The 16,327-nt window shown below is 33.5% G+C and overlaps 1 protein-coding gene across 1 annotated transcript; it reads left to right on the plus strand.

Moving 5' to 3' along the window:
- Nucleotides 1–9,733: 9,733 nt before the first annotated feature.
- On the plus strand, nt 9,734–10,168 carry LOC140839223 (uncharacterized). The gene has a single exon (XM_073205861.1). The coding sequence runs from the start codon at nt 9,734–9,736 to the stop codon at nt 10,166–10,168; it is 435 nt and encodes a 144-aa protein (XP_073061962.1).
- The last annotated feature ends 6,159 nt before the right edge of the window (nt 10,169–16,327 follow it).

Consider the following 16,327-nt stretch of genomic DNA (forward strand, 5'->3'; position numbering starts at 1 on the left):
AGCATGATTACAGATTATTTTCAGTATGCCTCATGACATGATATTTTACCCTATGCATATTTTACTTCAGATTTTACTCGTTACCTGCGATATATGCATGCTGAGTCTTTAGGCTCACTAGACTTGATTGTTGTAGGTACTGGTGAGGCTAGGGCCGAGGGCGGGGACCAGTGAGCCAGCTTGGGTCGGCAGTAGTGGCACCCGAGGACCTCAGTGCAGCAGTGTTTATTTTATTCCGCAAACAAATTTTTATCAGTCATTGGATATTTTTAAGTTGTTATTGTTGGCAAACAATTATTTTCTTCCGCTGCAACATTTTGAAACATTGAACTTGATTCACCAGTTGATTTTATGAATAAGGCCATTTAAGTTCTTTTAAAAAGAAAATTTTTAATTTTCCGCAAATTTTCAAGCGAGGAGTTAGAGGGCCTTTACATGATCATTCTGCTAGTTTCAAATTTGTATGGTAAATAAATCAAAATAAAATTTTATGACAATATATATGAGACAAAATTTAAATAAATTATGAATAATAATGAAGGGAAAATTAAAGGAAAGAAATTGTCTCGAAAAGGATTTATTTAACATTAGTAGATAATTAATTAATTACCAATAATTTGCCCTTTTAGATTTCTTCGGTCATACTTCTTTTACGTCGAGAAGTTTGTTTCAACTGAGTCTCAAACCGAGATTTCATCCTAAAGATTATATCTTGATGGTACATAGTTTATAAATCATAATTTTTTGGTTGAAAGTAAAAGGAGAATTCTTATCCACATTAAAAAAATTTCGAAGTTAGTTATTAGGATGGGTTATTCCATAGCGTCGATAGAAGATATCATAGATTTTGGTAATAAAATAAAAGGTAATAAAATAAAAGAAAAAGATTATTCACAAGATGGAGTAACTAGTTTCATTTGTCTTTATTATTTTATTTCAAGCACCGAGACATGACGGGCCAATTGGAAACATGTCGTTACAACAACTTAGGGTTTGTTTAGTAGAAGAGAATAAGGTGAAAATAAAATGAGTATTCACATCTCATTCCAAATGCTCATACTTGGTAAGAAATTGATATGAGATTGTGCATTCCAATGGGAATGATTATTCTCATACGAGTATCTCTCTTGTGAGACGGTCTCTAGAATCTTTATCTGTGAGACAGGTCAACCCTACTGATATTCACAATAAAAAGTAATACTTTTAGCATAAAAAGTAATATTTTTTCATTGATGAGCCAAATAAGAGATTCGTCTCACAAAATACGATCCGTGAGACCGTCTCACACAAGTTTTTGCCTTCTCATATTAATGGGAAAGAAGTTCCATCTATTTTAGATAGTAATGATCATTCTCACTCTTATTTCTTATATATTTACAAATTTTTTGTATCTTATTTAGTTTAACTAATTTAAATCTATATCTTCGTCGTAATGATCACAATAATAATAATAATAATAAATAATCTATATTATGATTATTATTTTAATTATTTTTATTTTTATAATAATTCTAATTATAAATAAAACAATGTATAATAAAAAATAATAATTATATTAACAATTTTATCAAAAAATAATAATAATATAATTATATGATAACATTAAATTTAAAATAATTAATAGAATATCAATAATTATTATTTTTATTATTTTAATAATAATAATAATATTTATTATTTTTAATTTTTAATTAATAAATATCTGATAATTAAAACACTTTCATTTTTTTCTTTTCGACATCAATAATTGGAATTGAATATAACTATCATTCCTTTTTCATCTTCATTTCATTCCAATATTGATTTCATTTATATCTTATAAAATTTATTCATACCAATCATGTCCTTATGTTATTGAAATATAATTTTTATTTTTTGTATACCGTATAAAAGTAATTGCAGGTCGTTTCATAGCAAAGCACGCCGTATTGGAAATAGCAAGTGTCTTGGCTTCTTGGGAAACGGTCTCACGGGTCTATATCTATGAGACGGATCGATCTGATCTATATCTATCATGAAAATTAATATTTTTTGCATAAAAAAAATAATATTTGTTTATGAATTGAACGGGGTCGGAGATCAGTCTTACAAAATTAATCTTTGAGATCTTCATACTAGAGTTTTTGTTAATTGGAAATGATATGTTTAGTTACAATCAATTTTTTTTTCTTTTTCTATTTTGTATTTGTATTTTTAGCAGTTTTCATAGTACGTGCGTGGAGGAATACGAATAAAAAATTTGGATTAGGCTAAAGTCCATTCGCATGTGCCAAATTGGTAAATGACCTTGAGGTCCTCAATCATGTACAATATTTCTAGTTGACATATATGTTACATAATCAATTCAAAAACGTCGAGTAGTTCGAAATTCTAGAATATTTTTCTTTTTATAATATATGGTATTTTATAATAAAAGTAAATTTGTGAACCATCAAATATTTTTGTATATCTCGTGTTACTAGGAGAAATGATCAACGGTGTAAAAGGTACAGTCTAGGTGACGATCACTCACCATTTTGATTTTTAAAAGTCGCCTAGCGACCGCCTAATGTAATGTATAGAATTTTTTATTTTTTTAAAAAAAAAAAGATAGTTTGACATATATTTAAATCAATTTATATAGTATAAAGACAAAGAATATGTCATTGATTTTGAGTTTGAATCTAATATAGAAGAATTCTTGAAAAATATAGAGATAACCAAAAAACTTAGATGTTTAGGTAAAAAAAAAACCTCTTAGGTGGCCGCCTAAGTACCTTGGCGGTAGGTGGTGGTGGCCTCCCGCCTACCGCTTTTCAAAACACTGGTTACTAGGGTTTTTTTCATAAATATTTTAAAATTTTTTTTTTTCAAAAATTACAATAAAATAAGATATATTAGAAAATACCATAAAAAGCCAATTCTAGTAGCGGACAATACAGAATTTGCATTTTCCGCTGTCATTGACCTCGGATGTTGCTGTTCGGGACCCAAAAGTAGCCGGCGAGAACTACTACTACACGCATTCCAATAAAATAGGTCAAGTCTTGTCATGCAAGTCTATTTACTAACGCGTCCTATAAAGCAGGTCCATTTACTAATGGTTTGTCCAGAAAATGAGCAATTATTTAGACGTGTGAACTGAATTTAAAGAAAAAACGAAATTTCATCATACGCTACAGTACCATTCCCAGAAATTAGCTTTTCACAATTACAGGCTTTAACTTTGAACGATTCTCGGATTTTTTATTCTGTAAATTTTAAAAAAATTATAGTTCTTTCCTATAAATTCGTAGTTTTTTCACACATTTCATATTAGTTTAAAAAATTATATCGATCTTTTTCCAGTTTCATCTTTTTTTCTCTCAAAAAACTTAAACACATTATTCTATATTTCTGATTTTTCCAATCTATTTAATGTATAAAATTGGTGTTCTATTATATTTGAGTGATGATGTTATTATTGAGAACAGATCGGTGGAATATAGTATCCCACATGTGAGACCAATTCGAGTATTACGATCTATTAGTTTATTGGAGCTGATTCAAGTTGTACGTACGAAGTTAAATATCGATCCAATGAAGTTTACTATCAAATTGTCAACTAAATATACATTCATAGAAAAAGCGTCTTGAAATGAAGTACATGTGTACATTGTTGCCGAAGAAATTTTAGTGTTTATAATGCAATTTCAAACTTTTCAGATGTTACATTTTTATGTGAAAATAGAGCCAACGAACCTTGAATTTAGGGGGGCATGAACATGAATCATATATTTCACTTGTTGCTGGAGTTGATTTCCAAAACCAACCCGGTACTTCTACGTACATGGGTTTTAATGAGCCAAAGTCATATATTTCACAGATCACTGAAGGATTAAGCGACATAAATTTGGAGCATGAAAGTGGATCGTGAGATCGATATATTACAGGCTCGTCCGAAGACAATCCCACATGTTGGCCAAATACAACAACTGTTTGGGACAAAAATGTTGAAACAGGTTGGGATCCAATTGATCATGCGGTTGATGTGAAGGTTCATTCTTTAGATGATGGCAAAAATAATAATGATGTTTTTAGGAGTGATATTGAAATAGTGATGTTATATGGCGAGTCTTCAAAAGAGGAGAATAATGAAGATATTGAGATAAATGATGATAGAGAAGAGAATATGCGTATTTTTGCTGATGAGTAACATCATCACGTGAACCACCTCATGCCACTTTACAGAGAAAACATGCACCATTTATGCCAAACAATTCTGAGATGCCATCATTTTTTGATAAAGTACTTGTGGAGGAACTTCCTGATTCTATCGGTGTACCTGCTGATTTGCAATCAGCTTTTATAATCTAGGACAAGGAGAGCTATCTGTAAACATGATTTTTAAAGGCAAAATTGATTTGATAGCATCAATGAAAGATTACTCGGTTAGAGTTTCCAGATGTGAATGTAGTGTTGTTGAGAGCACAAGTACTTTGTGGAAACTACGATGCAAAAGCACATTATCTTCTATCAGGTGTCGATTCGAGCTTCTTTGAAATAGAAGAAAGGTTATTGAAAAATAACAAAATAGGTGGGCCACACATATATATCTCTACCAATGTTAGTATAGATCATCGCAATTGAGTAGTGAGATGGTGGCAAATACATTGTTGGGCATTTTACGATGTGATCATGCATTTGGGATTAAGTATATAATCCAGCAAGTGAAAGATAATTTTGATTACACAATCTAATATATGAAGGCATGGTGAATTTTGCAACTTGTGATGGAGATTGTTGATGGTATAGGGGAGAGCTATATGCAATTACTTCCAAAATATAAAATATAATCCAGAAACAATTGGGGAGTGGAACCATCCGAGATCGAACAACCGAGCGATAAAAACATTGAACTATGTTTTTTGGGATTTCAAGCCGTGTATAGATGAGTTTCGACACTGCTTCAAAATTATTATTGTCGATGATACATATATATACACAAAATATAAGACAAAATGTTGATCGTTATCACCTTAGATGTGAACAATCAAGTTCTACCACTAGTTTTCTCCATCATGGATGAAGAGACAACTGACTCTTGGAAATGGTTCTTGGAGAATCTCGGATGACATGTTGTTTGTGGTGCGAATGATATGTGTCTAATTTTCTGATAGACATAAGGGATTTGTGTGAGCATTTGAAAATCTACCATATTTTCGACTCCACATGGTGTGCTCGTTTTTGTTTGAGATATGTATTCTCAAATTTTAATGTAAGTTCAAAGATGTGCATTTGAAAGATATATGATGTGAAGTGGGTATGCAAAACCAAATTTGTATGTTTGAAGCGACAATGGAGGCAATCAAGAAAAAGAATATTTTGGCTCACAAGTCTTTGACAGGAATTTCTAAGGAGAAATAGAGTTTAACACATGACGATGGTTGGTGACATGGGGTGATGACGACCAACATGTCAGGGTGCTTAAATAATGTGTTAAAGGGTGCTTATAGACTTCTTATTTTTTGCAATAGTATACTTGACCCTTCAAAGGTGCGTACAATACTTCATTGAACGTGTCACAAAAGTTTGTTGTATGATTCAGGAAAATCAGCCTTGGCCAGATTACGCATATTGGAGGCATGAGAAATGTGCGAGAAAATCTAGTGAGCACCGTTATATGAAATATTATGTAGGAGACCAAACGGCTTCGGTTGCAACTGCAGGAAGACCAAGTCGTGGTCAACGTGTGCAAGTAGTAAAATTGTCAATAAACGAATGCTTGTGTGGTAAATGCACAATTTTTGGCATTCCATGTTTTCATGTTATTTGCACTGCTAGGTGGCATTCGTTAGAACTAACAATACTTGTGCAGCCATGATATAACATGTCTGAGTACTTAACAACATGGGGGAAAATTTCAACATCTTGGAGATGAACGACAGTAGTTATACCCACATTTGAGTTGTATCACAACCTCGTAAGACGTGAAAGAAAAAGAGGGGTAAAGATAGAACAACTCGATTGAGGAATAAGATATATATATATATATACCTGTAACCAGGGAGAGATAAAAACGAGCAACGAATATATAAACATGCCAGTAAGTTTAACTTTACTATAGTTCATTGCTATTTCAATTATTTTTATTCATAAATAATTTTCTATTCATGTATTTTATTTCAGGAACAACAGATGATTGTCGGATATTTGAAGAAGGGACTTCCAAAAGTGTTTACAATTTGTTCATGTTGTTATAATATTTAGCATTATGCACTAGTAGTTGTGTTTACTTTAAAATTTGGTTTATGAATTTGTATTATTATTATTATTATTATTATTATTATTATTATTATTATTATTATTATTATTATTATTATTATTATTATTATTATTACGTCTAGTAATATTATAAATTTTATTATTACTATATTAAAAATAATTTCATTGTCAAATGAACATTATTAAATATATCAGTAACAACTAAAATTAAAATTTTATTATTATTATATTAAAAACGATTTTATTGTCAAATGAACATTCTTAAATATATCAGTAACAACTAAAATTAAAATAAAATAGAATAAAACAATTAAACATTTCAACAAAAAATATACGCTACAATAAAATATTAAACATTTTACAAAAATTACATAACAAAAATAGTTACAAATTATTTATGGCCTCCGATTACACAATTAAGTGGCCGATGTTGTCGATCACCTCTCTATACATGTCAATATTATAAGGATTATTTACTTGGCCTATGGAAACATGCCCACCATCACCATCACCATCACCATCACCATCATCTTCATTATTTATATCTGAATATCCTAGAAAGGAAAAAAGTGATGCACACCGGTTTTTCGCGGTCAAAATTTAGAAGATCCGTAAAACTTGGGAGATTTGAGAAAAATGGAGTGTGGTAACCATAGTCAACGAACCAATCGTGGATCACAAGTGTCGATCTAGATGGCCCTCCAATATTGAACTCAATAAGTACACCAGATGTCACCTAAGTATCAAATCCACCTAGTGTCCATGTAAACCCACCACAATATCGATCAGTATCGAAACCACTAGATTGACCAGTATCGAACCGATCAGATGTCCCTACAGTATCAAGTTCATGCACTATATGCGATATAATGCGTACAATAATTCATTCATACCACTGCATATAATCATCGTCAATTTGCCTTGATCTTCCATGTCGTTCACCTTGCACAACATACATTGACTTTCTAACCACATAAGAATTTCATTCTTATGATATTCATTCCAATTTGTATTGCGATGACCTCTCTTTGTGATATTGTGTAAGTCATCGTTGTCCAGCGATGGCTTTGGAATAGATTTTCACATTCTGAATTGTCGCATAAAATGATTAGGACGATGCATCTCTACAATCTTGAATCAGATCAAGGGGAAAACACATCACCGAATATTAGTATCGTATGAATCAATAATAATTTTTACATCCATATGATATTTTTGGTACACGATCCAGTTAAAATGCAAAATAACAAAAATTAAGGTTATCAATATTAAAAATAATACAAATTAAATAAATGTTAATTTATAAGTTTAGAAATACCTCACCATTATTCACACGGTAAAATAATCTTTATAATTCAAGTAAAAAAAATTAAGGTTATCAGTATTAAAAATAATACAAATTAAATAATTGTTAATTTATAAGTTTAGAAATACTTCACCATTATTCATACGGTAAAATAATCTTCATAATTCTTAGCACATGAGTCGGTGTATCAGTGTAACTAAACACAAATTTTCACCTAATACATGAATAAATAGGATTATATATTCAAATATTTCGCAAAATTTACGTTATGACATCAATTTTCAAATATTACCGCGCACCATATATTATATATTTTCAACTTGAAATATTTCGGGGTTACCAACAAGCGTAACAATAGATATACCTTGCCTGTCATGGTTAACAAATTTAATCATGCTACATGCCTATATCTGTCAATAATAATAAATAAAGTAAAAAATGAACTAAAAGATGCATTAATTAGTCAAAATATTTAAAATACCTGCAAGATATATAAAGATCCAGTTATATTAGACTTTCTTATATGTGTTGCATTGTATAACTCGCGATATAGAAAAGAAAACTTCATTACCACAATTTTAGGAGTTTACTCGATTTATATCCTGGAGTACATGAAAAAATAAAAGTCCGACCGAATCAACTTGATAATATGGAAACATTATTTCTCTTATTATCATCAACGTCATACATCGACTATATTTAATAATATCAATCTTCGAGAGTTCATTATCAATAACGGTGGATTCACAGTGAGCATGTAAATATGTAATAGACAAGTGATCTGCCTTTAAAATGCGATGGGAGATGTTCATATCCCAGCAACTGGAGAAATACATATTGTCATTCCGTCACTTTGTGAATAATCTACTCCAGTTATAGGATCCACATCGATTTTCAGACCCCAAATAATAGAAACATCCTGTAAAGTGATTGTAGTTTCACATCATCTAAAATGAAATTTATATGTTTCACCATCATCGTTCAACAAGAGCAGTTATAAAATGATTATCATATACACGAAAGCCACATTGTAAAACACCATATAATCTCATATGATTTAAATATGTCAACACATGATTATGTATATTATTTTCGAGAAATAAAACCCATACAAGATTATTTGAATGCTTAACTTATACAATATTGTCAACATTTTCAAAAGAAACTATAGATGAAATATGCGTCGATTGCAAATACAGAATCTTCTGGACCTCGATTAGCAGCAACCTTGTAAAATAATAAAAATCATAAAGTAGTATTAAAAATATATTAATATCTAGTACATACAATAAAAATAAAAATAACAAAAATATATTATAATATTAAATACGTGTTAATACTAAATACGTTATATGTATAAAAAAAACAACTATTTACCTTATTCAAATGTTATAAATTGAAAATAAAACTTGCGCAGAGTTTACTGAACTTGAATTTGTAATATATTGGTGAGTATGAATTAAAAAAGTATGAATTAAACAAAATATATAAAGAAACAATTCACGCGTATGCAACAATCAAATAATTGACGCTGAAATAAAGTTCACAAAAAATTACAAGTTTGTGTACATTCGACCACACACATCACATGTAGAGGTGGTCCAAGACTGTAGAATTCACACACACCACATGTAAACTGCAGCGTCTGTTGTCAAAAGCCGGTTTATTATCAATGAACTTAAGGTATGTTTTGATTGACCAGTGATTTCAAATTATTTAATTTATTTATGTGGACAGATAAAATTCAAGTTAACTTTAAATCTACTTTATATCAAGTTAGTAATTTAAATAATAATTGTAAAGGATTTCAAGAGACTTAAATAAATAAATAGCTCTATCATCCCCAATTTTGGGTTTTTAAAAAAAAGGTTCGAGCTTGTAGATAGTTATGGAAATAGGGAAACACGTTTTTACAAATACGTTTTTGTATAGTATAAATAGGTGAACACTTGAATTCATTGAGTTAGTTTTTTAGTTTTTTCCGCAATAAGATTTCTTCCAACTGGAAGTTCGGTTACTGAGTTTTCTCTCTATTATGAAATTCAGTTGCCTTTAACATGGTATCAGAGCAATCGATCCGTCTTCAATTTTGAAATTGTTGTTTCGCTCCAGCACAGGGTTGAGGATTTCAACGCGATCATCTTCAATTTTTTTTTCTGGAAGCTTCGATCGAAGTTTGCTTCAATGGCGGTCAATGTTGGATTCAATGATCCACTTTACATTCACCCATCCGATACTCCTGGTATGTGTCTCGTTACTGATCATTTATCTGGAATTGACAATCACGGAGTGTGGAGTAGAGCAATACTCATTGCATTGCGTGCGAAAAACAAAATTGGATTTATTGATGGCACATGTCCGAGACCTTCCCTTGATCATCCAACTTTTCATCAATGGGAGCGATGTAATGCCTTGGTGTTTTCATGGATTATGAATTCCGTTTCCAAAGAAATATTTGGTGGAATTGTTTATGCGCTTGATGCATCTACTGTTTGGTCTGATCTAAAAGATCAATATGATAAGGTTAATGGTTCTAGAATTTTTTCTCTCCACCGGGACATTGGGAAATTAACGCAAGCCAACAACACTGTGTCCAGTTACTATTGCAAGATGAAATAACTATGGGATGAATATTCATCATTGGTAATACTCCCTTCGTGTGGATGTGCCACGGCACGGAAATATCTTGCACATGATCAACAACAGAAACTTCTGCAATTTTTAATGGGACTCAACGACAGTTATGCACATATTCGTAGTCAAGTTTTGATGATGAGTCCACTGCCCTCAGTTGGCCAAGCCTTTTCTATCATATCACAGGAGGAATCCCATAGATCACTTTCTGTTGTGGAGGAATCATCAACAGCTTTCTTTTCTGTCCAAGGCAAGCCTGGAAGCCAAAAGAAGGACATTTTAACTTTTGATTATTGTCACTTGAATGGACACACAAAAGATTTTTGTTACAAACTTGTTGGATACCCTCCGGGTCACAAGCTATACAAAGACAATAACAACAGAAGAGGAGGACAAAGTGGCAGATTTTACAAGGATTATTCTAAGAACCAGAAAACTTATGCTAATTTGACTGATATAGCACAAAATGCATCTACCACTCTGCCTAGCACTGAAGATGTTCCTACACCTGCTACTGCCTCAGTATTCTCCCCTGCTCAGTATGCCGAGATCATGAAGATGCTGGGGACTCTTAAGACTTCTTCTGTGGCAGAACCAGCTGTGAATATGGCAGGTATACCTGCTACCCCAAGTTTTTCATCACATTGGATAATTGATAGTGGTGCAAATGAGCATATGGTTGGAGATTCGTGTATGTTGCTAGGTTCTGAATCTGTAGCTACCTTTCCTAGGTCTGTGCGGCTGCCAAATGGTACTAAGGCTCCTGTCAATAGGATAGGGTCTGTTTTATTCACAAAATCCATTACCCTTCATAATGTCTTGCACATGCCAGATTTCAACTTCAATCTACTCTCGATATCCAAATTTACCAAAGATCACAATTGTTTTGTCACTCTTTATCCTCATTTTTGCCTATTTCAGGACCTCAAGACTGGGAGATTAATGGGGATTGGTAAAGAATCCAATGGTCTTTATCATCTTGACACAAGATTCTTCTCCAGCTCATTTAACTCCAACATGATGTCTTCTACTCCATTTTCTACTTCTGTTTGTAATAGCACTGTTAACCGTATCAATTCTATAGCTGATATGTCTAGTGATCATTTTATTTGGCACAAACGATTGGGACACATGTCTTTATCTAGGATGAAAATGTTGCCTTTTATGTCAAGTTCTGTAAGTATCCCTCATTGTTCTATTTGTCCAATGTCTAAGCAAACTCGAAATCAATTTCCATCTAAGAGCTTATCTACCTCACTTTGCTGTTTTGCCTTAATCCATGTTGATGTTTGGGGACCTTTTCATACCCCTACACATAATGGTGAGCGATATTTTCTCACAATAGTAGATGATTTTTCCAAAGCCACATGGGTTTATCTTATGCATTTTAAGGTTGACGTACTACAGATTCTACAGAATTTTTTCCGCATGGTGCGCACTCAATTTTCTGCTATTGTAAAAATCATCCGCACTGATAATGCAAGTGATTTCTTTAAAAGCGCTTGCACTCTACTGTTCAATTCCTTAGGCATAATACATCAAAGCTCTTGTCCTTATACTCCACAACAAAACGGAGTTGTTGAGCGCAAACATAGACACATACTCAATATAGCTCGAGCTCTTCGCTTTCAATCTTCATTACCTTTAAAATTCTGGGGAGATTGTGTTTTAACTTCTTGTTATCTCATTAATCGCACTCCTAGTCCGTTAGTGCACAACAAGACACCATATGAAATGTTATTCAATAAACCTCCAACCTTTAGTCATCTTCGTGTCTTTGGGTGTTTGTGCTATGCAACCTCGTTGACCCTTAAGGACAAATTCTCTGCTCGAGCAAATGCTTTTGTGTTCTTGGGATATTCCAATACACAAAAAGGATACAAGGTCATGAGTTTGAGTACTAAGAAATTTTTTGTGTCAAGAGATGTCGTCTTCCACGAAAGTATTTTTCCCTTCGCCACTCCTTCTCCACCTTTGCCCATTTTTCCTTCATCTTCACTTAGATCCGATTCCCTTGAAGATGTCCCACCTGCTCCTTTTGAATTTGTTGATCCGTTAACTCCTTCCTCTGTCCCTCATGAAATTCCTCCAGTTTCTCAACCACAAAGACAATCCTTGCGTGTCTCTCTGCCTCTGTCTGGACAAAAGACTACTCTTGTCCTACATTGTCTCATAGTAATTTGGCCACTTCGAAATATCCTCTCACCCAATATCTCACTTACACTAAATTCTCCAGGCCCTATCAGTCTTTCCTTGCTTGTATTTCTGCTGACAGAGAACCTAATTCTTACCATGAGGCTGTCCAGAATCCTAGATGGAAGGCTGCTATGGATTTAGAGCTCGCCGCATTGGAATCGAATCATACTTGGGACTTAGTGCAGTTGCCTATTGGGAAACGGTGCATTGGTTGTAGGTGGGTTTACAAAATCAAGCGACATCCCGATGGAACAGTTGATCGCTTTAAAGCTCGCCTTGTAGCAAAAGGCTACACCCAACAAGAAGGCATAGACTATCATGATACCTTCTCTCCCACTGCTAAGATTGTCACCATCCGATGTTTGATTAGTATTGCGGCTGCTAAGAACTGGCCTCTGTATCAGATGGATGTCACTAATGCCTTTCTCCAGGGTGATTTGGATGAAGAAGTGTATATGCAGATCCCATCTGGTCATTCCCTTCAAGGGGAGCAGCGTGTTTGTAGACTTCTTAAGTCACTTTATGGCCTTAAACAGGCTTCACGTCAATGGAATACTAAATTTGCTAGTGTTATGAAACTTGCAGGCTTTGTCCAGTCACCGCATGATCATTCTCTTTTTACTAAGCATGACTCCTTGCACGTCACGTTATTGCTCGTCTATGTGGATGACATTGTAGTCACTGGCAGTGATGAGCAGGCAATTTCTGATCTCAAAGTGTTTTTGCACTCCCATATTCATATTAAGGACCTCGGTCACTTACGTTATTTCCTTGGCATTGAAGTGGTTCGGTCTAAGGAGGGGATTTATCTAAATCAACGTAAGTATGTGTTAGAATTAGTGACCGATTCTGGTTTGACAGGTGCTAGAGCATGCGACACTCCTGTTGCACAACATCAGAAGCTCACAAGTCATGCACTGGACGAGTTCAATCGTCAAAACTCAGTGTCTGATCTTGATGATTGTCTACTGTCTGACCCGAATGCTTACAAAAGAATGGTCGGGAGACTCATCTATCTTACTATTACGAGACCTGACATTTGCTATGCCGTGCAACTTCTTAGTCAATTTATGCATGCGCCAAAGAAGTCTCATATGGATGCTGCTCTACGTGTGTTACGCTATTTGAAGTCTGCACCTGGTTTAGGCATCCTATTGCCGGCTAATAACACTTTCTCGTTGCATGCCTATTGTGATTCTGATTGGGCAGCGTGTCCGATGACACGTCGCTCAGTTACAGGCAATTGCATCAAGTTGGGAGATTCCTTGATCTCCTGGAAATCTAAGAAATAAAGTGTAGTGTCACGCTCATCAGCTGAAGCGGAGTATAGAGCAATGGCAAGCACCGCGTGTGAAGTGACTTGGATACTCGGGTTACTAACAGATATGGGAGCAACGTTGTGCACCACACCAATCTTATTTTGTGATAATCAGGCAGCTCTACACATTGCAGCGAATCCACTATATCATGAACGAACCAAACACATAGAGATTGATTGTCATTTAATTAGGGAAAAAATCAAAAACGGTGTGATCAAGACCGAATATATTCACACTACCGAGCAACTTGCTGATATTTTCACTAAAGGCTTGAGTCGAGAACAACACTCTTATTTGCTGTCCAAGATTGGTGTTCTAAATCTACACCAATCTTGAAGGGGAGTGTAGATAGTTATGGAAATAGGGAAACACGTTTTTACAAATACGTTTTTGTATAGTATAAATAGGTGAACACTTGAATTCATTGAGTTAGTTTTTTAGTTTTTTCCGCAATAAGATTTCTTCCAACTGGAAGTTCGGTTACTGAGTTTTCTCTCTATTACGAAATTCAGTTGCCTTTAACAGAGCTCAACATATTTAACGTTTCAATCGAGTGAAAATTGAATTTGCATAGAAGAATTAGAATGAGTTGTTTTCCTAATTTTATGAGTTATTTTGATAAACAATTGATTAGTTACTAAAAATTTGTGTTCAGTTATCTTTATTATGTTAGGATGAGTTACCTTCTATATACATATCAACGTGAAAAATCTATTTCGCAAATAAAATATTATAGTATCCCATAAAAAATTCTAAACTTTAACATTTTTTCATTTTTGATTTTTATCACGCATGTACCTTCCCTCTATTTATTCAAATTATATGTGTCATACATCGAAACCGATGTTAGTCGATACCGCTGTTATTCAACAATCACATAATTGTTCAACAATAAGCCTCGTAATACAGTATAAACCAAAATCAGTTCATATCATAAATACCATAAAAATATAATCGTCTTTACAATAGTCACTCTGAAAACGATAAAAATCTACGGAAGCGTTTACAACTTGAATTAAAAACTCACAAGAACATATTCTTAATTAAAATTCTTCATGCGTCCACTATCAGCCCAAAAACTGGTGTCCGATTCTACTTTCTCTATTTCTTCTTCTGATTTATCTGGGAATGTATAGTAAGGGGTGAGTATTTTAGGAAATACTCAGCAAGTGGGGGCCGTTCGAGCACTTCAAACGCAAGAAATTCAAAACACACACCTTTCTTAACATGACTTAAACCACATGCATAACGTCGACCAGACACTAAGATTTCTGTACTTTCAATGGTTTACTGATATCAGTTTTTAATTTTTAATCCTCTAAGGGGGCGAGCCCATATAGCGGTTACATCTCCACTGCGTAAGGGTCATACTTTGGTTGAGATTCCCTCCCATATCGAGTTGAATCCTCACAGTGTCAAAACATAACTCATGCAAAAACTGTAACAAGAAGGGGTAGAAGAAGAATTTGCACTCGATCGAATTTTAAAACACACGAAATGCATAAACCAAAAATTTAAACATTTAAAACAACACACTTACCTTAAACCTAGAAGAAAACATGAAGAATTCGAAACTCGTAGAAGAATCATCCAACCGACACCTCGAACACGCAACATCACATCTACAGGAAAATCAGCCGCCTTATAAAATTTCTATCGCCTTAATGAACTGTTGGATCCGGCTTAAACATTTACAGTACTTTCAAAATTATGTCAAATAAATTATGAACGGTGGAGATTGGGTTTGGAAAACTTTTTATCGTGTTTATGGATCAAAATCGTAGATATATTGTTCTCCCCTAGAATATGAGCAGTTTTTTTGTGAAGGCTATAAAAGCAAAACTAACCGTTGGATTTGATCGAATTTTGGATATGTTATTTGGAAATATGGAAGCATATTCTGAACGGTGGAGATCGGATTCCGGCTACCCGAGCGAGAGAAATGAATTTCTGAACTTGGACATAATTTTTATGACTCGTGTAGAATTTGGAGAGGAATTTCAAAAATATGAGGGAAAAACTCGAAAATTTGATGTGTAAATGGGGTGTTAATTCTAAATGAGAGCTTCTCCTATTTATAGGGGTGAGGCTACTAACATGATCGTATATTATCATCTCGTTTGAAATTTTCGAATCAAACTTAAATCTAGGATAATTCTCAATCTTTTGTTCGTGATCTTGGATAATATTAAGAAATCTAAATCTTCATCCCTTGGATATTTCGAAATTAAACAATAAATACATCCTTGAATTCGAAATCTAGGGATCGTATTATCTTTTGCTTGATCTTTATCTCGGTATCTCAATATCATCTCAAATCTTAGATCTTTATCTACCCATAAGTTCGAAAATATATGCACAATATTATCTTAAATCTTGAGCTCAAAATATTATAAACGATAAAATTATCTACCCAAATTTAGATAATCTTGCAAATCTTACATCTTATATAATGAGATAGATACCCGAAGATTGTGCAAATCCTAGTACCATTAAATTACAAAATATTATCATGATTATGCAAAAATCTTGGATTTTACATCCCTCCCTCCTTATGTGAAGTTTCGTCCTCGAAACTTGGGTCGGCTTGGTCTATGAAGAGGTATAGGTATTGGTTTCTCATCCTTTC

This window comes from Primulina eburnea, chromosome 8, assembly GCF_022965805.1.
Source record: "Primulina eburnea isolate SZY01 chromosome 8, ASM2296580v1, whole genome shotgun sequence".
Lineage (NCBI taxonomy): Eukaryota > Viridiplantae > Streptophyta > Magnoliopsida > Lamiales > Gesneriaceae > Primulina > Primulina eburnea.

Bases quoted from the DNA above. Each gene is read 5' to 3' on its own strand.
- LOC140839223 (XM_073205861.1), top strand. From the start codon at position 9,734: ATGGCGGTCAATGTTGGATTCAATGATCCACTTTACATTCACCCATCC.